A 24,508-nucleotide genomic window follows, 5' to 3' on the forward strand; every position below is an offset into this window, starting at 1 on the left:
CATAACATCTCTCTTTGGTATATTAGACGTGTCTTCCACCATGAAGACCGACGCAAAATAATCACTCAAAGCCTTGGACATTTCCTCATTACCCAATATCATTTCCCCCCTTCTCATCCTCCAAGAAACCTACGTTCACTTCAGCCACCCTTTTTCGCTTTATATAATTATAAATATCCATTTTTATATTTTCATAATTCCTTTCTTTATTGCTTGCTTCATGGTTCTTTGTTGCTTTTTAAAGTTTTCCCAATCTTCCAGTTTCCCACTATTCTTGGCAACTTTGTATGCACAAGCTTTTAGTTTGATGCCTTCTTTTATTTCCTTAGTCATCCAAGGCTGGCTTTCCCCACCCTCACTGTCCTTGCTTTTAACTGGAATATGCTTTTGTTGAGCACTGTGAAACAACTATTTGAAAGTCTTTCACTGTTCCTCAACCATTCCCAGTCTACACTAGCCAAATCCTCCATGTCCCATTGTAGTCCCCATTGTTTAGGCATAATACACTGGTTTTAGATCAAACTATTGCACCCTCCATTAGTATGAGAAGAAAATAACAATTAAACAGTTGGATACAACATTATTGATAGCTCACTTCTGTTAAAGGCCTTTTACAATATTAATTAGCAATTATTAAAAAATAAAAATAACATTTATTTGTTAACATCTTAAAGCACCAGAAATTAATTTAAATCATCAGGATAAAGAAAAATAAATAAGCCATTTCCCTCAATATTCCTTTTAATTCAATATAGGTAACACCATTCAAATGAATGGTGTTGCACAACTTCCATCAGCCATGACCTACATATAAAGTGAAGGGGTTAAGTGTGAAGTGCATTCTGTCCTTCACTTTGGTATATTTCTGTTTTATTGCTGGCGTTTCTAGTGAGCAGAGTGGTTGAGCAGGAGATGTCCTGCATTAATGTCTGATCGCTGAATTCCATTGTGCAGACAGCAAAGAGCTGCTTTACAAAGACCACATCATTGGCAGCTCTACGTAGAACTGCTGGTGAGAAGTGAATACGTTTGGGTCCACTGTGCCCACATTATACACATTCTTTGCACCATTTGTGCTTGCTGTCCCAGTCAATTTTTTTTCACTATTTTACTTCTCTTTGCAGAATATCATAATTTTCCATCAAGATCAGCAAGAAAATGGGAAAGCATGGAAAGATTTGAGATATTCAGATGAAGGGTAAACAGACTAAACCTTTTTCTTACAGCTTTGTTATAAAGATTAAAGTACAACAGTAAGTTATTTTTCTGAATATTAACAACCCACTTATTATCCTCCCCTTGTTTTCTTGAGAAGTGGGTGGTGAGATATCAAAATGGCTTCCTAAGCACCTTCAGAGAGAGATACTGAAAGCTTTCATAGGTTTCCATCGCTAAAGGATACCAAAGAACTAGGATACCAGGAAATCCTTTCTTCTGATGACCAACTGTTCCATGATATGGAAGTAGCCTTTTTATTTTTCTGATTGCTTTAGCTAAAGTAAATTTCTGAAATAAACACAGAGGAACGTGGACTCACATTCAAAAGAAAATCCAAGCCACCTTTTGATGTTGGCTTCTAAATTGTGAATTATGGAAATATGTCCTGTTATACATAATACTAAATAGGGGATATAGTAATCTACCTGTGTTGGATTTGGCAATGCATGAATTTCCACTCTCTCACTTTAGTTGCTTCCATTGTTACCAAATGAAGGGAAGGTCAAAGGTTCCCTGAGTGCCAGGGGGATGTCAGGGGTAAGTTTTTCCACACAGAGAGTGTTGGCTGTGTGGAATGCACTGCCAGCAAAAGTGGTAGAGGCGGATACAATAGGATCTTTTAAGATAGGTAAATAGAGCTTAGAAAATAGAGGGCTATGTGATAGGGAAATTCTAGGCAGTTTCTAAAGTAGGTTACATGGTCGACACAACATTGTGGGCCGAAGGGCCTGTATTGTGCTGTAGATTTCTATGTTTCAATGCCAGCATGTGACCCAGAGGTGCACTTCTGTGAGGAATGCACAGTGATTGCTTTTCTGTACAACAGTGGTTGATAAAAGTGTTTCATAAAATTAAAGCAATTCACATACACACCCAACGCCGAGTTGGTGTGAACTTTAATTGATTCTATTATGTTGATTATTCTATTATGGATTTGTTGAGTATGCCCACAAGAAAATGAATCTGAGGGCTCTAAATGGTGACATACATGTACTTTGATAATAAAATTTATTTGAACTTTTGATTACCTGGGGTTGACTTACCACCATCATTACTTGAAACATTAACATGCATGCTAAAATAATGTTTTTATCCTATTAATGAAACGCACTTCTTCCGTTTAAATAATAGGTTACAACAACCAGATACAGATCTGATCAACACTCGGAACAACATAAACCCGCAAGTTGAAGAACTTTTGGAAAAAATAGAAGGTATAATTTACTGATTGACAATTAGTTCAGATTCTTTTTTCAGATGGGCATTTTCATTGACAAAATTTTCAGAAGCACATTGGATGCTGCTATGTCCATTCTATCTATTTGTCATGAAAAAAAAATTCAGGAAGCAATAAGCTGAAACTATGGTTATATTTTACAATGATAATTTCAACTTTATCATTTGTTCAGTTTTGATGAATTTTTAAAATGCTGTGATATTTAATGTGTTTAATGTGCTTCATTAAAAAAGCTGCAGTTAAAGACTAATCTTACAAACCTTGGCCACAATAATGTATCATCATAATCACAGTACTCAATGCCTATAACTTTCTAATTGATGGTGTGGGTTTGCCTCAACAATATCTGAGTATTGAGATGGTCCATTAACACTGGAGTTATTTCCAAGTAAATATTAAACTAATTTTATGTTTCTAGATTTTATGAAGCTAAATCTGAAACTGGAGAATGATATAGACCAGATATTGTGCAAGTTGAGAAAGCAGACAGCTGAAGCCAAGGTGAGATAATACATAAGACCATACGACATCGGAGTAGAATTTAACCATTTGGCTAAGAGTCCGCTTCGTGGCAGATTTATTATCCCTCTCAATCCTGTTCTCCTCTTTCTCCCTGTAATCTTTGATGCTCTGACTAATCAAGAACCTATCATCCTCCACTTTAAATACACACAATGACTTGGCCTCCACAGCCATCTGTGCAATGAATTCCACAGATTCAACACCCTCTGGCTAAAGAAATTCCTTCTCATCTCTGTTCTAAATGGATGTCCCTCTATCTTGAGATTTGCCCTCTGGTCCTAGACTCCCCCACCACAGGAAGCATCCTCTCCACATCCACTCTATCTGTATTTGATAGGTTTCAATGAGATCCTCCCTGCTTCCTCAACACTACCAGCCCCTCTACCTATTTTTGTATCATCTGCAGACTTGCCACAAATCTATCAATTCTGTCATCCAAATCATTGACATATAACGTAAAAAGAAGTGGTGCCAACAGCAACCCCTGCAAAAAAACACTAGTCACAGGCAGCCAACCAGATTCTGCCTCTTTGCCTCCTGCCAGTCAGAAAATCTTCTCTCCTTGCTAGTATCTTACCTGTAATACTACCTTGTTAAGCAGCCTCATGTGTGGCACCTTGTCAAAGGCCTTCTGAAAATCCAAGTAAATAACATCCATTGACTCTACTTTTGTCTATCCTGTCAATTGTTTCCTCAAAGAATTCCAACAGATTTGTCAGGCTAGATATCCCCTTAAGGAAACCACGCTGAAACCTCATCCTTAATAATGGACTCCCAATATCTAACCAATCACTGAAGTCAGGCCTACTAGCCCATAATTTCCAGTCTCTGCAGTGGCATTTGCAATTTTCCAGTCCTCTGGACCCATTCCAGAATCAAGTGATTCTTGAAAGATCACTACTTAATGCTTCCACAATCTCTTCAGCTGCCTCTTTCAGAAACCTGTCCATTTGGTCCAGGCAACTTATGTACTTTCAGACCTTTCAGCTTCTCAAGCTCCTTCTCCTTAGTAATCAAAACTACACTCACTTCTGCCCCAACATTTTACACGAAGGACAACTTAGCAATAAGGAGACATAATTAAGGCGTATTGGCTATCTCAGAACATTTCTATGGACCCAGTCAAACATAATGCCATAGGGATGTGTCAGAATGGATCAGAAAATCTTGCTATGATCAAGATGATATCGGACCCCCAAAATTGGCAGGCAACTTTAATGAAGTCTCAAGTAATTCTACCAAATACATGTGAATGTCAGAATGATTAAGCTACTTGACGTGGTGATGTAAGTTCAAATCTTACCTTATCTAGATGACTTAAATTCAAGTAATTAAAAAACTAGTCTAAAAAAGCTGGTTTCAGTAGGAGTGGTTCTCAATAAATGTTTGTTTCATTAATAAACTTTATGAAGGGAAATACACCATCTTTATGCAGTCTGGTCTATTTGTAAACCCAGACCACACACATGTCTTTAAAACTCAAGTACCCTTTGGATCAGCCAACCAAGTCAGGCAGTAAGACATGGATAGGCAATTAAGCACAGCTCACATCCTGTGAAGAAATAATGAACCTTCTCATACTTGGAATGCTCAGGTTTAACAATATGCAAAAGAATAAGAAGAGAAAATTCCACCTCCAGATATAGCATATTTGAATGTCAAATTTAATTACAGCTTTCATTTTCGTATTGTACATAGGGCCTTGAACTATCCAATGAACGGAACAGAAAGCAACTTTTACATCTTCTGAGCAAAAACATTGACCTCAGGCATGAGAACCAGATAAAGGCCAACCAGGTACGAGTGTCAGATGCTGGCAAGTGCTGATTAGCATGTCATCACTGAAGTATAAAGGGAGTAACTATTTGCTTTTTTTGGAGGGAGGGGGGGATATATTTATTTATTTGTTTGTTTATTTAGAAATACAGTGCAGGACAGACCCTTCTGGTCCACCAAGCCGCTGCCTAGCAACTCGTCAACTTAACCCTAGCCTAACTACAGGACAACTTAAAATGACAAAGTAACCTACTAACCAGTATGTCTTTGGATTGTGGGAGGAAACTGGAGCACCCGGAGGAAATTCACGTGCACATGGAAGAACATACAAAGTTTCTAAGAGAGGATGCTAGAACGTAACTCTGAATTCCAACATCCCAAGCTGTAATAGCCTTGCACTAATCGCTGTGCTACTGTGGCTCCTTAGGATTTATGCTAGATGTCCTTCTGAAGTTCAGAATCACACATCAGCCATTTTGGAAGATCTCTCATCTGCTTTTGCACAAAGAGAACTTTTCTCATCCTAATATCCTTGCAAATAAAAGTGGGATCTAGGAAGAGACTAAGTACCCACAGAGGGAGCTTGGAGTTCAGATACATAGTTTCCTGAAAGTGGAATCAGAGATAGACGGGATGGTGGAGAAGGCTTTTGGCATGCTGACCTCAGTCAGTCAGGGCACTGAGTATAGATGTTGGGATCTTATGTTGCAGTTGCACAAGACGCTGGCGAGGTAGCAATTAGAATATCATGTTCAGTTTTGGTCACTCTACTATGGAAAAGATGTTATTAAACTGGAAAAGAATGCATAAAAGATTTCCAAGGATATTGCCAGATCTTAATGGACTTGAGTTACAAGGAAAGGTTGTTCAGGCAACGACTTTTTTCCTTGGAGTGTTGGAGTCCGAGAGGTAATCTTTTAGAGGTGTATAAAATCATGATGGTCATAGATAAGGTGAATGCACTTTGCCTTTTAACCCAGTGTTGGGAAATAAAGAACTAGAGGTCATAGCTTTTAGCTGAAAGGGTTAAGATTTGATGTGGTTTTGAAAGGCAACTTCTCTACACAGAATGTAGTCAGTATATGGAATGAGCCATCAGAGGAAGTGGTTGAGGCAGGTACAATAATGATGCTAAAAAAACTGTTGGAGGGGTATATGGATTGGAAAGGCATCTTGTTTGGTGTGCTCCAGTTAGGCCAATGGGCCTGTTTCTGTGCTGTATGACACTATAACTCTATTCCCTTATCTTCCATACTAGTGGAATTGTTGTATAAAAATGGGATATACTCATTGGCACAGGACCAGAGCTTTGGGGACCATTTTTGAAGGCGAGTATTTAGTGGGTGTGGACTGGGGTGGCTGTGGGAAGCCGAATGTTCTGAAGGATTATTATGGACACTGTGACATTTGAAATAGATCTGGGGACTGGTAGTTAGGAAAGGGAGTGGGAAATGGAGTGATGGACAATCGAATGGAAGTTGGCTTTCAGGGACTGGCAGGGATAAGCAATGCGAGACCAGAATGGTAAATAATGTAGTGTTAGAGGTACCAGTTGGGGATTTGGTGCTAGGGTGGAGTTCCAGGAGAGTAGGGATAATGAGGTGATGGCAACACAGTGATTAGTGAAAGGGTGGGAAGAAGAACTTGACCAACTAGAGAGTAGATATGATGCAGCCAGCGGTACAGGAGCAAATCTGCAGCAAGCAAGGGAGCCTAAAACAAAATGCGATATGCACACCATGCTGCAAATGTTTGGTGGCCAGAAACAAGCTCTATGCATGCATCCTGCAGGAAGAAGACTGACTGCCAGCGGACGTTCAGGATTGTCAGTCAAGTAGCAGAGCCTGAGCTGACAGACAGGCGAATTGTTAGGCAACATTTGGATCATATCCACCAGTGAACTGATGAGGGGCTTAGGGAAGTCATTGGAGAGTCCTCCGCAGATGAACCAGTGGATGTTTCATCAAGAGAAGTGGAGATTCACAGCCCACTGCCCTCAATATTAGATAAACAGGAAGGCACAGAGGGGGAAGCTGCCTCCCTGCAGCCGTCCACAATGGTGCACTAGCCAGTTGACCAGTACCAAGCAGGGTGGACATTTTCATCATTTTTCTTGGTTTAACTCACTTACTCCCTTTCTCTACAGTTCCCATCCATGGGGGAGGGATGTACCATATCAGATTGATTGTTCAAATTGGCAACAATATATGTGGCTGCTCAATAGCACAGTAAATCAATTGGGCCTCCTTCGCAAGAAGGGCTCTCTCTATTCTGGGTGCGGGCTTTCGAGCTGGCATGTCTTTCATCTCAGTGGGCCTGATTTGTCCCTCCCATATTGTAAGTTGCCCAGTGTGCACTGTTACAAACATGACTCAATAAAAACATTTAATTATACTACTCAGTTGTAGTTCTTGCTCTGCACAAATGTAACATGTTTCATTGTGGAAAAAACAAAATTAATTTTCATTTGATGAAATGACAGATTATGTAATTGAATTTCAAGTCTAAGCTTGAAGACTGTCAGGCGGTGGCATAGATCTTTCATTAAGGAATTACCATAATGTAGAAGCCAACTGACTGGGCAGACTCTGTACCAACCTGATATCAGGCAGCAGTGTATCCAGAAGAGGTCTGGATTACTTCACTGACTTTATCATGCCTGGCATCTTCAACTCCAAGTCACATGTTTCCCCCAGGCCAGCACTGTTTTTGCAACTCTCCCAGCAATAAGGACTAATCTTTTTCATTGCCTGTGGAATAATGCTTCTGCCCAGCTCCACTTCTTGTCTTGATGCTATTCCCACTTCCTCCATGCAGAAGACAGATCTGAAGAACTTGCATGTCAAGGAGTGAGGGTTAAAAATGGGTGAGGCTTCCCTTCCCTTCTACCTACTTCCTGTGCAACCGCACCCACACACCTACCTCAACCACTTGCCTGTGAGGTTTCAACCATCTTTTCCCAGAAACCATCCTTTGCTCCCCGCCAGTAACCTCCTGTTCTCCAAGTTTCTGTACCAGCCCATTGATTAGATGTAATATCTTGCCTATCATGCAGAGATGACCAGGGATTCAGAAATTAATATTGCATGGGCCTCACACTGCCCCTGTTGGCAATCTCCTCACCCACAGTTTGCACTTGGTTGGAAGAATGGCTTTTGTGGCACTTCAATGTAGACGTGCAGATTTGTCTCATCAACAACATTGGTTGGCCAGCATGGTCATGGCATCAATCTGTTCTTGTCTAAAATGGTAGTTAGGCATCCGTTACTCTCGTGAGACCATGGGTTTGCACCTTGGAAGGTTTCCAGGGTGCAGGCCTGGGCAAGGTTGGAAGACCGGCAGTTGCCCATGCTGCAAGTCTCCCCTCTCCATGCCACCGATGTTATCCAAGGGAAGGGCACTAGGGCCGATACGGGTTGGCACCAGTGTCATCGCAGAGCAATGTGTGATTAAGTGCCTTGCTCAAGGACACAATACGCTGCCTCAGCTGAGGCTCGAACTGGCGACCTTCAGATCATTAGACTGACGCCTTAACCACTTGTCTAAAATGGTAGTAGCTCATTGTCAATGTGTTAAGGCCATAAGGAGAAACAATGTGATACTTTCTATATTACTCAACAGCTCACTGTTCTGATCATTGAACTTCACCACTTCAGAAAGGCTTATCAGACACTTTCACAAAGCACAGATTGTCCTGAAGACACCTTATCTGCAGAATGGATAAACCGGCTGTGGTTAATTAAGGTCAGTAAGCTACATTATAAATTTGCATATTGGACCTCGCCAATTATCTGAAATAATTAACTCATATTGATCTGTATTTCAAAATGACGGTGTGACAATACTGTGAGAACAATGTACACCTTTGAATAACTTTCTTTTATCCGCTTTCACAGGATAAAATTTATGCATACCACTGTTAATGGCAGAACCTTAGCTGGTGATGAGGTGGTGTACAGGATTGAGGTAGATCAGATAGTTGAGTGGTGTCACAGCAACAACCTCACACTCAATATCATCAAGACTAAGGAATTGATTGAAAACTTCAGGAGGGGAAATTCGGAATATGCACCAGTCATTTTTGAGGGGTCAGAAGTGGAAAATGTGAGCAAGTTCTTGGGTGTCAACATTTCAGAAGATCTATCTTGGGTCCAACACATTACTGCAATCATAAAAAAGACACACCAGTGGCTCTACTTCATTCGGAGTTTGAGGAAATTGGGTATGTCACCAAAGATTCTTGCAAATTTCTACAGATGTGTTGTGAAGAGCATTCTGACTGGTTACATCACAGCCTGGTATGCAGCTTCCAATGTATAGGATTGCAAAAAAGCTGCAGAGGGTTTCTAGCCTCAGCAGGTGACATCCATCGTTAAAGACCTTCACCATCTTCCCCTTACTACTAACAGGGAGGAGGTACAGGATCCTGAACACTCACACTCAATGTTTTAAGGACAGCTTCTTCCCATCCACCATCAGATTTCTAAACTGGTGAACACTGCCTCACTATTACATTATCTTTGTATTTTATGTCTTGGCACTATACTGCTGCTGTAAAACAACATATTCACAACAAAATTCACAATATTTGCCAGTGATAATGAACCTGATTCTGAATCTGAAGTTATTTTTAATAATTATGAGTAAGCATATTGCACACATTTAGTCACAAATAAGCCAGAATGTGTAAGGCGAGCAGATTTCCTTCCCTAGAAACACTATTGGACTGTATTGAAATGTTTATTAAACAATGATAGAACTGTCCAGTTGTTTTATGCTCACCATTGTTACTGGCAAGTGAAAAATTCATGAGCTGTAATCACCAGTGTAAGAGGAGGGTGACAGCTTGACCTACAGAGGATGGGTTCTTGTATGTGTTGTGCCTGAGGAGTTTTCCCCTCAGTTATCCAGTGCAGTGCTTCATATTTAGTTCTGGATTCTTGCAATATCCGCAAAGGTATCTGGCAAACCATTGTACAGTGTCTAAAGACATGTTGATCATAAAAGAGACTTCAGTGGCCACAAAAACAGCATGAGGCAGGGAGGTTTATTTCCCTAAGCTGGGCGAGGTCTCAGCAACAGTGCATCAGAACAAAGAGGCAGAGGACCAAGTATAATTGTCCAAGGACCACATCAGAATAAATCTGACAGACTGTGGTCATCAATCTATTCCTGTCTCTCATCTCACTTGTCAGGACTTTAAGAATTCTGGTCTATGCCAAGGCTCAGGGCTAAGTGTGGGAACAAGATGAGAGCAGCTGAACATGCTCTCCTCAGTGGTTCGTGAGTGAAGATGAGATTGCTTCATTCCTGCAGCTCTAAAGAACAAAATGCTTTAATATTGTTGGGCCTTTTTTGACTGACCTCCACATTTCCATTTAAGGAGCTGTGGATAGATTCATGGGTTCTATATTTTAAGTTCTTGCCACGACTGTTTTATAGATGCATCATAGAAAGTGTCCCATCTGGATGCATCAACAATTGCTCTGTCCAAGGCTGCAAAAAATTCTTAGCTCAGGCCAGTCCATCATGCAAACCAATGTTGACTTTGTCTACATTTCCTGCTGCCTCAATAAAGAAGGACTCCTCCCAGTGTGGTTATTCTCTCTTCTTCCCTCTTCTATCATGCAGAAGATACAAAAGTTTGCCAACATATGCCACCAGACTCAATGACAGCTTCTATCCTGCTATTAACAGACTCTTGTACACTAAAAATGAACTTTTGATCTCCCAATGTACCTTATCACTGCCCTTCCGTTTTATTTGTCCACCTATACTGCACTTTCTCTGTAGCCACAAAACTGTATTCTGCATTCTGTTTTTTCTTTTTACTGCATTGATTTAATTATGTAGGGCGTAATCTTACTGGGTGGCACAAAGATGCCTTTCACTCTGTCTCAGTACCTGTGAAAATAATAAACCAACCCCAACTAGATTTAAATTTTCTGATCAGTAATTGTTAAGGAATTTACTTCATCATCATGGTGACCTGTAGGAAAATGGCATCTTAGTAACAATGCAGCTTAGGCATTTAAACTTTTTTTCCCTTCTTTAATCAATTCTAGTACATTAATCTTAATTTATGCTCTTACATGGATTACCAGTCTCCCTTACAAAGTGTATCCTCACCACATTAGTTTAGTGGAACATTCTGTGTATGCCCTAAGAAGAGCAGATACGAAATATTCAATGTCACTAATTTTGCTATTTTTATTGACAGACCACTGTTAAAAAAATTAAAACCCAGCAGCTGAAACTAAACCTCTTGAAAAAGGAAAAGGAGGAGTTAATGGAAAAGACTGAGTTGGAATCACTGCAAAATATGGATGCAAAATTACGAGCATTAAATGAGAGCACTCGAGCCAAGATACAAAAGGTATGTAAACATTTAGAGGCGAATGCTGACATAACTAACTCTGGTGGCGCTGTTGTTTATCAGCCTGGTCACTTATATCAGGCTTCAAAAACTGCACAAAAGTAATTACTGTGTTCAGAGGGGAAAAGGAAAAAAAGCATAACTGATGAAAAATCCACTTTCCTCTTCCTGAGGCAGTTGAAAAGTTTCACTCTAGTTTTCAGTTTTCTGAGGTAACTGCTTGCCCCGGTATGGAAACAACAGTTTTTTTCACATATGGGGCAGGAGGTGTCGGATGAGATGATGGGTGGTGTATGAGGTGGTGTGCTCCGTCTGCCATTCATGCAGAAGGTTTGTATATTCCTGGTGCATGGATTGGCCTGCTGTTTCACCACCAAATGGTCATGGCTGGACATTGCTCAGAGTCAGAGTAGGGTTTGTAGTTCCTAAAGGAAGCTTTGAGAACTCCGTGGGTATTTTCCTCAGTCTTCCTGCCAATCTTTGCCAATGACAGTACACTGAATGGCATCCCTGTTTCAAGATTCTGATTTTGGCCATGCCTATGATGTAGCCTGTCCGATGGAGCCAACTGAATGTAAGTAAGCATGGGGATCTTGGTCTAGGAGAGGTTACAGGCTTCGCTTTGATGCATCCGCATCCTTCCCATGGATATGCAGCATTTTGTGGAGAGTATTGTTTGTCAGTGCTTTGAGGAGCCAAAACATGGTAGTTCAGGTGTCAGGAGCATGTAAGAGTTAGAGACCATTGCTGCTCAGTAGACCACGAGTCTTATACCTGTTTTGACTTCATCAGCATCTGAAAAGAGAAAGGAGAGGGTCTTTTTTTGTTGTTAAAGACTTGCTGGAGTTTTAACAACATTCCCTACTCCCACCATCATCTGCAGCTGTCCTGACATAATTCAGGAGGCAGAAGAATTAAGCAGGATCACTACAGTCCAATTGCAGTACTTTGTGGCTGTAGCATATATTGGGACTGGATAAAAAAAAAAGTTGTGTGGAAGATTCAAACATCTTTTTTCATACAAAGTCCTTTTGGCTTCAATGACCTTTTAACCAAAGTATGCGCTAGGTCACTGTCACAAGTACCCACCCCCACCTCCCCAGCCAAAGCTACTCTGAAGACTGAAAAGGTTATATCATCCATTTTCTCAAGATTATGTGTGAAACTTGGCTTTGTGGAGCAGGAGACAAGAACAGGCCTGCTTCTCTGAGTTCTATTAGGAGAGTCCTTGTCTCTAACCTAGAATCCCTTATATCCCCACCCCCAACTATACTAACTTCCAATTCTTTCTACTACTTCATTTAGCTGTGTAAATTAGATCTGCTTTCTTACCTTATGCCTGAATTTTTTCCCATTCCCATGTTTGTTAAGATCACACATGGTAGGCTTATGCAGCAGATTAAGATTCGTGTGATCCGTAGTGACTTAGCCATTTGGATTCAGAATTGGCATGTCCATTGAAGACAGAGGGTAGTAGTGGATAGCAGACATCCCACCTCTCCTGGAAGTTCCGGGAGTCTCCCGCATATTGATAGTGGCTCCCTGATGCCCGGAAATTATATACAATATCCCGAAAATTGATTTTTTTGAGAAAGAGAAGGAGAGGGAGAGGGAAAGCGAGCATCCTGATTGGTCTCTCTTCGTGCTAAGAGTGGTCCCCAACCACCGGGCTGCGAAGAAAAGATATGATTTGGCGATATGAGTCAGCTGCACCTTTCCTCATTCCCTGTCACACCCACTGTTGAATTTGAATGCATGCGAGGTCATTACGCACGCGTCATCCATGTCAGTGCGGGAAGAAGATCAACTCCTCGAGCTTGCAAATGACGGCGGGCTGAAAAGTATGTTTGATATAACATCTCTGCCGGCATTCTGGATCAAAGTCAAGGCTGAATTTCCTGAGGTAGCCATGGAAGCACTGAAAACGTTGCTTCCATTTCCAACATATCTCTGCGAAGCGGTGTTTTCTGCAGTGAATGCAACGAAAACTAAATTGCGGAATAGACTTGACATAAAGAACCCCCTTCGAGTATCGCTGTCTCCCATCACCCCTCGATGGCACCGTCTTGTTTCAGGAAAACAAGCCCAGGGCTCCCACTGATTCAGCGATATTGGTGTGTTGCAATGATTTTATATGTTCATACGAGGAAAACATGCACTGTGTGTTTAATATTAAATTTGTTAGATAAACCCTTTTAGAAATGAAATTGAGTTTATTAGCCACTTATAACTGACTTATCACCTATATTCCGGTCGTGATTAACACCACCCCCCTGCCCCCTGGTTGGCTGGTCCGCAAGAATATTGTCAATATTAAATCCCTCAATAATAAACATACCACTTTAGATACTGTTGAGAAGAATGGGATGACCTATGGGAGGAGCCTCAGTGACCGGGTCTCTGGCACTGAGTCTGGTGCTGTGGCTCAGAAGAGCAGAGAGGTGAAGAGGATTGCAGTTGTGATAGGAGATTCCATAGTCAGAGGAACAGAGACGAGTTTCTGTGGGTGCAACAGAGACACCCAGATGGTATGTTGCCTCCCAGGAGCCAGGGTCCGGGATGTCTTGGATCAGGTCCATGGCATTCTCAAGGAGGAGGGTAAGCAGCCAGAAGTCTTGGTACATATTGGCACCAATGACATAGGTAGAAAAGGTGAGGAGGTCCTGAAGAGAGACTTTAGGGAGCTAGGTAGACAACTGAAAAACAGGACCTCCAGGGTGGTAATGTCTGGATTTCTGCCCATGCCATGTGCCAGTGATGGTAAGAATATGTAGCATGCCCAATTTTTGTTTTTATTACTGGGCAGCCAATATACGTTGCCTTACTCTTTGGTCTTTCTTTCATAATCAGTCTGACTGCCAAAATGGGTGGCAATAGAGTTGAACTCCCATAAGGATTTCTCCATTTCCGCACTTCTTGGATCCGCACTTCCTTGTCATTTGCCTAAACTAGTTGTTAATCCTCTCATTAGATATACTCTGAGAATACGATCTCAGTTCAGAAAACATTATGGTCTTTATGGTTTCTCCCTCTCTAGTCCTATCTCATAATCATCTTTTTTTGACCTCCTATGCAAGAGTTAACTTTTCATGATTGGTACAGAAGGGGCATCAGGTGTTTTGAAGATCTTTTCACAGACAATTGTTTTGCAACTTTTGAACAACTCTCTGCAAAGTTTAATCTACCTAATACTCATTTCTTTAGATATCTTCAAATTGGACATTTTATTAGCCCTTTAATACCAAATTTTCCTGAGATGCCCGGAAAAAATGTTGTGACTTGTTTCTTCGTATAAACCCACTGGGTAAAAGTTTAATATCTACTATTCATGATAAGTTAGCAACCTTGAGGCGTACCCCCTTTGATAGAATTAGAACTGCCTGAGAGCATGATTTAAATATTTCTCTGTCCGACGAGGTTTGGGATTCAATTCCTAAGTCAGTTAGCTCAACCTCTTTATGCGCTTGCCACTGCCTTTTGCAGTTCAAGGTTGTACATAGGGCTCGTATGTCTAAAGCCAAATTATCGCGGTCCTATTCTGATATTAGTCCCTTTTGTGACAAGTGTATAGTGGGCAAGGCTTCTCTTATCCACATGTATTGGGCTTGTCCGAGATTGGAGCAATTTTGGAGAGGTGTCTTTTTCACTTTATCCATATCCTTAATTGTCATTTAGAACCTAACCCTTTGATTGCTCTTCTTGGCATTTTGGGTGAAGTTAGCACGCGTTTGAGTCCGACTAAATGGCGAACATTCTCTTTTACCTCTCTTTTGGCTAGACGCTTAGTTCTTCTTAGGTGGAGAGATGTTGCCCCACCCACACATGCTCAATGGCTTAGAGACATTATGTCCTGCTTAGACCTTGAAAAGATTCATTATTCACTTCATAATTCGGGCAAAAAGTTCCATAAGGTGTGGGGACCTTTTCTTGAATATTTTCATAGCTCCTCTTTATATTAAAGGTTTATCTTCCTTTTTCTTTCAATGATTTAGTCCCTTACATCCAGCTTTCTTTTCTGGTTAAATTTTATTTTTTTTTAATGATGTGAAATAGATTATAGTTTGGGTAGTAGGCAATATACTTTTTTTTAATATTCACAGTTCTGTGGTGACAAAAGCTCTGAATAACTTTTTATATCGTAATGGTTGGCTTGGAGTGCGTAGTGGGAGGGTGGGGTGGAAACTAACTTTATATGATTTTATTTTGGGTGCTTTTTCTTTACTGTTACGAATTGTACATCAGATATGAAGGTTTTGCACTATAAATCTCCTTTTTGTTCTAATGTAGAAACTCATAAAAAAAATAAAAAAAAAGAATATTTAGCATGTGAATGCATGGCTGAGGAACTGGTGCAGGGGGCAGGGGCTCAGATTTCTGGATCATTGGGATCAGTTCTGGAGAAGGTACAAGCTGTACAAGAGGGGCAGGTTACACCTGAACTCAAGGGGGGCCAATACCCTTGAGGGCAGGTTTGCTGAAGTTGTTTGGGGAGGGTGGGGTGGTTGAACTAATTTGGCACAGGGATGGGAACTGGAGTGATAGGGCTGAGGACGAGGTAGTTGGTTTACAAACAGAGGCAGTGTGTAGTGAGGTTGTTAATAAGGAGATGTTGATGATTGGGCAAAATTGCAGTCAACAGGATGAGCTGCAATATAAAAGGCAGACAAAATAGAAAAGGGTGTTATATTTCAATGTGTGTAGAATAATGAGTCAGATAGATGAAGTTGTAGCACAGTTACAGATTTGCATGTGAGATGCTGAGGACATCACTGAACCACGGCTGAAAGAAAGTTATTGCTGGGACCTTAACTTCCAAGAATACACATTGTATCAAAAGGACAGGCAGTTAGAGGGAGTGGCATGGCTTGGTTGGTAAAAAATGAAATCAAATCATTTGAAAGAGGTGACATATGGTCAGAAGGTGTTGAATCATTGTGGGTAGAGCTAAGGAAATACAAGAGTAAAAAAACCCTGATGGGAGTTATATACAGACTTTCAAACAGTAGTAACGATGTGGTCTACAAATTACAATGAGAGATAGAAAATGTATGTCAATAGGGCAATGTTACAATAGTCATGGGGGATTTCAATATGCAGGTAGATTGAGAAAATCAGGTTGGAGCTACATCCCATGCCCACAAGATGCCTTTTTAGAGCAGCTCATGGTTGAACCCACAGGGGGATCATCTATTCTGGATCGTGTGTTGAACCAGAATTGACTTACGGAGCTTAAGGTAAAGGAATACTTAGGGGAAGGTATCATAATATGATTAAGTTCACACTGAAATTTGAGAGGGAGAAGCTGAAGTCAGGTGTATCAATATTACAGTGGACTAAAGGGAATTACTCAGCCATGAAAGAGGAGTTGGCTAAAATTGGAAAAGAACACTGGCAGAGCAACAATGGCTGGAATTTCTGCAAGCGATTAGGAAGGCGCAGGGTATAAGTATCTCAAGGAGGAAGAAGTATTCTAAAGGCATGATGACCAACCATGGCTAACAAGAGAAGTCAAAGGCAAAATAAAAGCCAAAGAGGGGGCATATAATACAGCAAAAATTAGTGGGAAGTTAGAGGATTGAGCAACTTTTAAAAACCAACAGAAGGCAACTAAAAAGTCATTAGGAAGGAAAAGATGGAATACAAAAGTAAGCTATCCAATCATATTAAAGGATACCCAAAGTTTTTTCAGACACATGAAGTGTAAAAGAGAGGTGAGAGTGGATATCAGAGCACTGGAAAATGATATTGGAGAGGTAGCAATGGGAGACAAGAAAATGGCAGATGAACCGAATAAGTATTTTACATCAGTCGTCACTGTGGAAGACACTAGCAGTATGCCAGAAGTTCTAGAGTGTCAGGAGCCATGAAATGAGTAAAGTTACCATAACTAGAGAGAATGTTCTTGGGAAACTGAAAGGTCAGAAGTTAGATAAGTCACCTGGACCAGATGGAGTACACCCCAGGTTTCTGAAAGAGGTGGGCGAAGAAATTTTGAGGACTTTAATGATGATCTTTCAAGAGTCAATTGATTCTGGCATGGTTCCAGAGGAATGGAAAATTGCAAATGCTGCTCTACTCTTCAAGAAATGAGGGAGGCAGAAGAAAGGAAATTATAGGCCAGTTAGTCTGACTGTAGTGGTTGGACAGTTGTTGAAGTCAATTGTTAAGGATGTAGTTTTAGAGGCACATAATACATAGTCAGCATGGTCTCCTGATGGGAAAATCTTGCCTGACAAATCTGTTGGAATTCTTTGAAGAAGTTACAAGCAGGATAGACAAAGAAGATTGATGTTGCGTACTTGGATTTTCAGAAGGCCTTTGGCAAGGTGCCACACATGAGGCTGCTTAACAAGTTAAGTGTCCATGGTATTATAGGAAAGATTCTAGCATGGATAAAATGGTGGCTGATTGGTAGGAGACAGAGTGGGAATAAAGTGAGCCTTTCCTGGTTGGCTGCCCATGACTAGTGGTATTCCAAAGGGATCTGTGTTAGGACCGTTTCTTTTTATGTTACAGTATATGTCAATGACTTGGATGATGGAATTAATTGTTTTCTGGCCAATTTTTCGTATGATATGAAGATATGTGGAGAAGCAGGTAGTGTTGAGGAAGTAGAGAGGCTACAGAAGGACCTAGACAGATTAGGTGAATGGGCAAAGAAGTAGCAGATGGAATATAGTGTTGAGAGGTGTATGGTCATGCCACTTGGTAGAAGAAATAAAAGAGCAGACTATTTTCTAAACGAAGAGAAAATTCAAATATCTGTTGTGCAAAAGGGATTGGAAGTCCTCGTGCAGGATTCCCTAAAGTTTAATTTGCAGACTGAGTCAGTGCTGAAACAGGCAAATGCATTCATTTCAAGAGGACTGGAATATAAACGCAAGGATGTAACGTTGAGGCTTTATAAAGCACTGGTGAGGCCTCACTTGGAGTAAGGTCAAAGGACACAGCCCCAAAATAGAGGGACGTCCTTTTAGAATGGAGATGGGGAGGAATTTCTTAAGCCAGAGAGTGGTGAATTTGGAATTTGTTGCCAGAGGCAGCAGTGGAGGCCAAGTCATTGGGTATATTTAGGGCAAAGGTAGATAGATTCTTGATTAGTCAGAGCATGAAGGGATACGGGGAGAAGACAGGAGAATGGGGCTCAGAGGGGAAATGGATCAGCCTTAATAAAATGGTGGAGCAGATTCAATGGGCCAAATGGCGTACTTCTGCTTCTATATCTTGTGTCTTAAGGTCTTTTAGTGGTGGGTGTCTGAAGTGCACTACGAGGACAGTAGTGGAGGTAAATGCGACTGTGGTCTGCATTAGGCTCTAGGGTGGACACATACTGTAAATGTATAGAGAATGGAAGGATGTGAACATTGTAAAGACAGCAGGGATTAGTTTAGTTAGGTGCTTAAATATTCTGTTCAGCAGCTAAAGGGCCTGTTCCTGAGATGCTGGTCGATGTTCTCCTTTTTCTTCCATTACAAACACACATTCATTTTACCTTCAAGTAATATTCCCGTCTGAACGTTATTGATACTTGTGATTTTGATAATTCTCTGACAGGTTAATATAACTTCATCGTCCCCAGGTAACAAAAACTTGCCGCACTGTTCTGTTAAATTATTGCAACATTAACATAAAAGGATCTACAATTCTATATGTGCAATTTATGATGTTAGAATTTGCAATTTGTTATTTTGAATATCTTTTCGGTGTAATCCATTTTGACCCATCTTCAGATTATTCATTTCTAAGTGAAGATTAGTTTCTTTTGTGGATACTTGTTCATAATCTCACTTAGAAACAGAATGCATCAGTGTGGAATAATAGAATACAGAAAGGTGCATGCTGTTTAAATATTTACATATGATAGATTTATTAAATTACTTAAAGTTTTAATGATATATACTGGATTGAGACAATATTGGCACAGAATTTTGAATCTGATAGTATATTCATGGTGTCATACTTTAATGCCTTCAGATGGTATTTTACAGTTAATATGTTGATGCAGTATTTCCTAGTTGAATTCTTCTGAAAGGCAATATTGAGTCATTGGCACCAAGCCATACTGGTGATCACAGGGAAGTGGTTGGTACCAGGAAGAAAGCTCCAACTGAATTGGATAGGCGTGACTTGAATCAAAATGTTTTCTTGCATACAGTTAAACAGTGCCACACTGGGTCTGGCGTAGATTGAGAAATTGTGCTCCAATGGAGTGTACTATTAAGATTACATTATAATGCCGATCGAAAATTCAGCAGAAATCGTTTTTGCAATTGTCTTTTCAATGAGCTCATTCCCTTTTCTGTTTTTCTACAGGGCCACTGTAAGCTTAAGATTTGTTGTCTGTCCTCAATTGCTTTTGAGAGCAGATGAAACTCATATTGGCAGAGATACAGCCTCTTGGTCATAATTCAATATTTCCATTTTATATCAGAGAATGTATACAATATACAACCTGAAATTCTTGTTCTTCGCAGACATCCACAAAAACAGAAGAGCGCCCCTAAGAATGAGTGACCATAAAAGTTAGATCCCCAAAGCCCCCTATACCCCCTCCTACACACAAGCAGCAGCCCTCTCCCTCCCCCACTTACTTCAGCAAAAAAAAAGCATTAGCATCCTCCACCCACCAAAGCCCCCAAGAAAGACCATGATCTGCAATACAACAAAAACTAATCATTCACCCTGACAATTCGGCATACCATAGGCCTTCTCCTCCCCTAATAAAGGGGCAAAGAGATGTCCCCCTTTCACAGCAAGAGGGGAGACCAACAAAGGCAAACAACTCACTGATTATGGTTTAAAAGTGTGCCGTGTTGCTATTTTTTTCCCCGAGTTCTCTGACTCGAGAATTGGCAACAAGCTTTCCCCAACCAACAAGAGAAAGACAGAGAGTGCAATTCACCGAGTACAGAGCCCCCGACAGCCGATCCAGTATGCCTGATTTTATGTTTTCTCCCGCATCAGTCAGCAGTCCAGCATAGAATTGGCTCATCCTCAGGGCCACAAAACCTTGGAACCCTAAAAGCGCACTTATCTTCTAGGCCTTGTCCTCAGGATATCAAAAAATGGCTGGTCGTGAGCCCCTGGAAGCGGTTCCACCACCGCAAAGAACTTACATTTGAGTGTAGATCTACATCAGGGTTTTTGACAGAACCCCATCCACCCTGAAAAGGGAAAAGGGAGACACTAAAGGTAGGAATTAAGCTGTTTCTGCAGATGAGCTCAAAGGAGTCACTGCTGCGGGCCATCAGTGTTCCTTCCCTGAGAGATGTCAGTGAACAAAATGGGTTTCTATATCAAAAGATAGCTTCATTGTCAATGCTAATTCCAGATTTATTTCATCACTTGACGCAAAATACCAAAGCTCCTATAGTAGGATTTGAATTCAAGTTTACAGTCCAAGCTTCTGGATATTAATCTAATGACGTTGATACTATTTTACTGTACTATATACAGATCTGTGATCTAACTCCACTCTAACTTGTGGAGTGAGACGAACAGCAGAGATCCATGTAAGGAAAAAAATAGAGACACATGAGGAAGACAAGATATGAAGAAAAAAGAGACTGGAGATGTTGGAATCTGGAACAACAACATACCATGAAAAAGCTCACTGGGCGAATCAAGTGTAAATCAACACTTCAGGTCAAGACCCTGCATTAGGGCTGATTGCGTCAACAGTGAAGACTATTACAGTGAAGTATTTAGCAGCCTTTTCTACAGCTATGTACTGACAATCTTCCGTATTCCCTTTTAGTCCTCATGAATAATCTCATCCTGAAATGTCGACTTACAACTCTGCAGATGCGACTTCACCACTGTGTTTTCAATGTTTTGTTTGTTGTTGATGAAAAAAGATGTGTTGGTAAGAGTTCAGGGGTCGGGGGAGGTTTTCAGAGATTGAGAAGCACAAGTATCCATTTTCCTTTATCAGAGCAGATTTTAAAATGCCCAGTGAGAGAAAACTATGGAAGATATTCTCCCACTGAGTCAGTAAACTGGTTTAAGTATCGGGATTAATCCGAAAGACAGGAATACTCGAGCACAGGCTCAACTTCATAGGACACAGTAGGCTCCAGTACAGCAGCCGGTCCTGAGAATGCTGGCAAACTGACAAAATCTATCATGCTGCAGAATCTCTCTGGCAACACATCGAGGAAGAAACTACTTTAGAAGCAGTCTGTCCTTTGATTAAACAACTTTTCACATCACTGACAAATATTCAAGTAACAAATATTAGCAAACAAATATATTTGCGTTGTAGTAGTCAATCAGCACTGAAGTCAGTCATCAAGCGTGGTACTCAGACTGTCATCTGCCTTTCAGCTGCTTCTACCATTTAACCAGCTTTGGGTGGCATCGTAATGGTGCTGCTGGTAGGATTCCTGCCTCATATGAGGGGCACACATAAGGTGAATGGGCACAGTCTTTTCCTAGGTTAGGAGAGTCTAAAACTAGAGAACGTAGGTTTAAGAAGAGAGGGAAAAGGTTTAAAGAGGACCTGAGGGGCTGCATTTTCATATATGGTATTTGGAACAAGCTGCCAGAGGACACGGTAGAGACAGGTAGAATTACAATGTTTAAAAGATATTTAGAGTACAATATATAGATAGAAAGTGTTTAGAGCAATATTGGCCAAATGCATTGAAATTGGAATAGCTCAAGTAGACAAATAGGTTGGCATGGATGAGTTGGGCTGAATGGCCTGTTTCCATTCTGTATTACTCTGTGACAACCCAGTGAGTGGGATACAATCCTACCCTCTGGCTCTGTCCATATGCAGTATGCACATTCTCCCCGTGACCATATTGGTTTCCCACATTCCAAATATAATCAGTTTGGAAGTTTAATCGGCCACTGTAACTAACTCTGCTGTCTACATGAGTGTTGGAATCTGGAGAAAGGGTTTTGAATGGAAACATGGGGTGAATAAAAAAGAATGTGATTAGTTTGGATGGGTGCTCGGTGTGGACTCAGTGGTTCTGGTTCTGCCTCTCTGAGATTCTGGTTTTACCACTTAGAGAAGAATTTGTCTGTCTGAAAGTGGTCAATGAGCCATTTTCTGTGCTATTCTCCTTCTAAGAATGGCAACAGGTACTGTGGTGCAGGTTTAACTTATGCATATTACCGAGTATTAGCCTTGTTTTCTGACCTTTTCAATTGGCAGCCTGCGACGGAACACTGAATCCCCTGCCTGCTTTATCCTTATACGGGCATCTTGGCAGCTTCATGACTGTAGAGCTCCTAGACACACTGTATCTGCATGTGCTTCAGTATGTCACCTGTGCTATTTTTGGTCTGGTGCTTTCTTTAAGCTTTAAATCTGATAACAATATACCAGATCCCATTCATCCTGAAATGAAGACTTTCCAAACAGGAAACCCTCTTATAAGTGAATTGTCCCATTGTAACCACCCATTATTCTAATACCCCAACTCTCCCAGTGAATTTTATCCCCTCAGTGCATTCTTTTCTAAGCTTACACTTATCAGTTAAGTTTAGATGGAAGTTTAAAAGAGAATATGACTTAAATGTACTTAATTTTGCTCGATAAATTGTTGCAAATATGTTCATCTTTATTGGAAATTAATCAGGATGAACCCTGCAGAAAGATATGTTCTGATTTTAAATAACATAATGTTCACTGATTAACTAAATGTGCCATTAGTACTGAGCTGCCTGAACTCATGTGTATGGTTACCAACAGTTCAAACGTTCTTCCAATATGATCAATATGTTTATATTTTATAATTCAAAAAATTTGTTTCAGAATCAGAATCATGTTTAATATCACCAGCATTTGTCATGAAATCTATTTTTATGCAGTGATTGAGCATTTTACATGGAGGCACAACCACAGCAGGAGTGACACAAAATTCTTTGGTTAGGTTGGAGGAATTAAAAGTTATTATTACTTTCCATTTATGTTGTTGTGGCAATCTAATGATTTCTAGTTAACTTCATAATGCTGACAACCTGTTGTGATATACAGATATTACAGCCTTGCATTTGAATCTTTAAACAATGGGAAGATTTCCAAGTTGTGAAGAACAGACAATGCTGCAGGAAAATTGGGATCAAGAGCTTCAGCTTATGTGAACCCAAAAGTGCCTTATCGATTTGCTGGAAAGGAAATGCCCATTGGAGATGTATAGTAAAATATCAATCAAATACAGCGTTGGTCAGAAACATATCTCACAAGGTTATGCAGGTTCAAAAAATGCTTCCTGATCAATAATGTTTTACAACACTAAAGTAATCAAGTTAGGGGACTGTCAATTCTCATTTAGAAGTTCAGTTGAAATCAGGCTGGACTGATGTGACAAACATTTCAACTTTGGTGCCAGTAAGGTACTTGCAAGAGACTAGTTCAAGTAAACTTAATGGATTAGGAAAAGGGGAGGTGCAACGAGACCTGGGTGTCATTATACACCAGTCATTGAAAGTGGGCATGCAGGTACAGCAGGTGGTGAAAAAGGCGAATGGTATGCTGGCATTTATAGCGAGAGGATTTGAGTACAGGAGCAGGGAGGTACTACTGCAGTTGTACAAGGCCTTGGTGAGACCACACCTGGAGTATTGTGTGCCCTAATCTGAGGAAAGACATCCTTGCCATAGAGGGAGTACAAAGAAGGTTCACCAGATTGATTCCTGGGATGGCAGGACTTTCATATGAAGAAAGACTGGTTGAACTGGGCTTGTACTCATTGGAATTTAGAAGATTGAGGGGGGATCTGATTGAAACGTATACAATCCTAAAGGGATTGGACAGGCTAGATGCAGGAAGATTGTTCCCGATGTTGGGGAAGTCCAGAACAAGGGGTCACAGTTTGAGGATAAAGGGGAAGCCTTTTAGGACCAAGATTAGGAAAAACTTCTTCACTCAGAGAGTGGTGAATCTGTGGAATTCTCTGCCACAGGAAGCAGTTGAGGCCAGTACATTGGCTATATTTAAGAGGGAGTTAGATATGGCCCTTGTGGCTACGGGGATCAGGGGGTATGGAGGGAAGGCTGGGGCGGGGTTCTGAGTTGGATGATCAACCATGATCATAATAAATGGCGGTGCAGGCTCGAAGGGCCGAATGGCCTACTCCTGCACCTATTTTCTATGTTTCTATATGAGTCACAGTGCACAAACCCACAAAATGTCTATTTAGTCAAATCAGACTCTAATATACAGTTTGACATTGAAAAACTTTGGGGGCAAGACCATAATGTAAACACAAGTGATTCTGCGAATGCTGGAAATGTTGAGCAACACAACCAAAGTGCTGGAAGAACTCAACAGGTCAGGCAGCATCAATGGTGAGGAGAAAAACAGTCTACATATCAAGCTGAGACGCTACAACAGGACCGGAAAGGAAGGGGAAAAGCCAGAA

The 24,508-nt window shown here is 40.8% G+C and overlaps 1 protein-coding gene across 1 annotated transcript in view; it reads left to right on the top strand.

The window, feature by feature from the left end:
* The window catches only part of LOC140196056 (uncharacterized), a 50,093-nt gene extending 27,004 nt beyond the window's left edge, over positions 1–23,089 (top strand). Inside the window, exons 5-11 of the mRNA XM_072254763.1 lie at positions 1,125–1,198; positions 2,350–2,432; positions 2,874–2,956; positions 4,676–4,774; positions 8,375–8,497; positions 10,974–11,129; positions 20,586–23,089. Of these exons, the coding sequence (XP_072110864.1) occupies positions 1,125–1,198; positions 2,350–2,432; positions 2,874–2,956; positions 4,676–4,774; positions 8,375–8,497; positions 10,974–11,129; positions 20,586–20,609 (642 nt within the window). The 3' untranslated portion in view covers positions 20,610–23,089. The remainder of the gene's footprint in view (positions 1–1,124; positions 1,199–2,349; positions 2,433–2,873; positions 2,957–4,675; positions 4,775–8,374; positions 8,498–10,973; positions 11,130–20,585) is intronic.
* Positions 23,090–24,508: the final 1,419 nt, after the last annotated feature.

Source organism: Mobula birostris, chromosome 4 (assembly GCF_030028105.1).
Source record: "Mobula birostris isolate sMobBir1 chromosome 4, sMobBir1.hap1, whole genome shotgun sequence".
Taxonomy (NCBI): Eukaryota; Metazoa; Chordata; class Chondrichthyes; order Myliobatiformes; family Myliobatidae; genus Mobula; species Mobula birostris.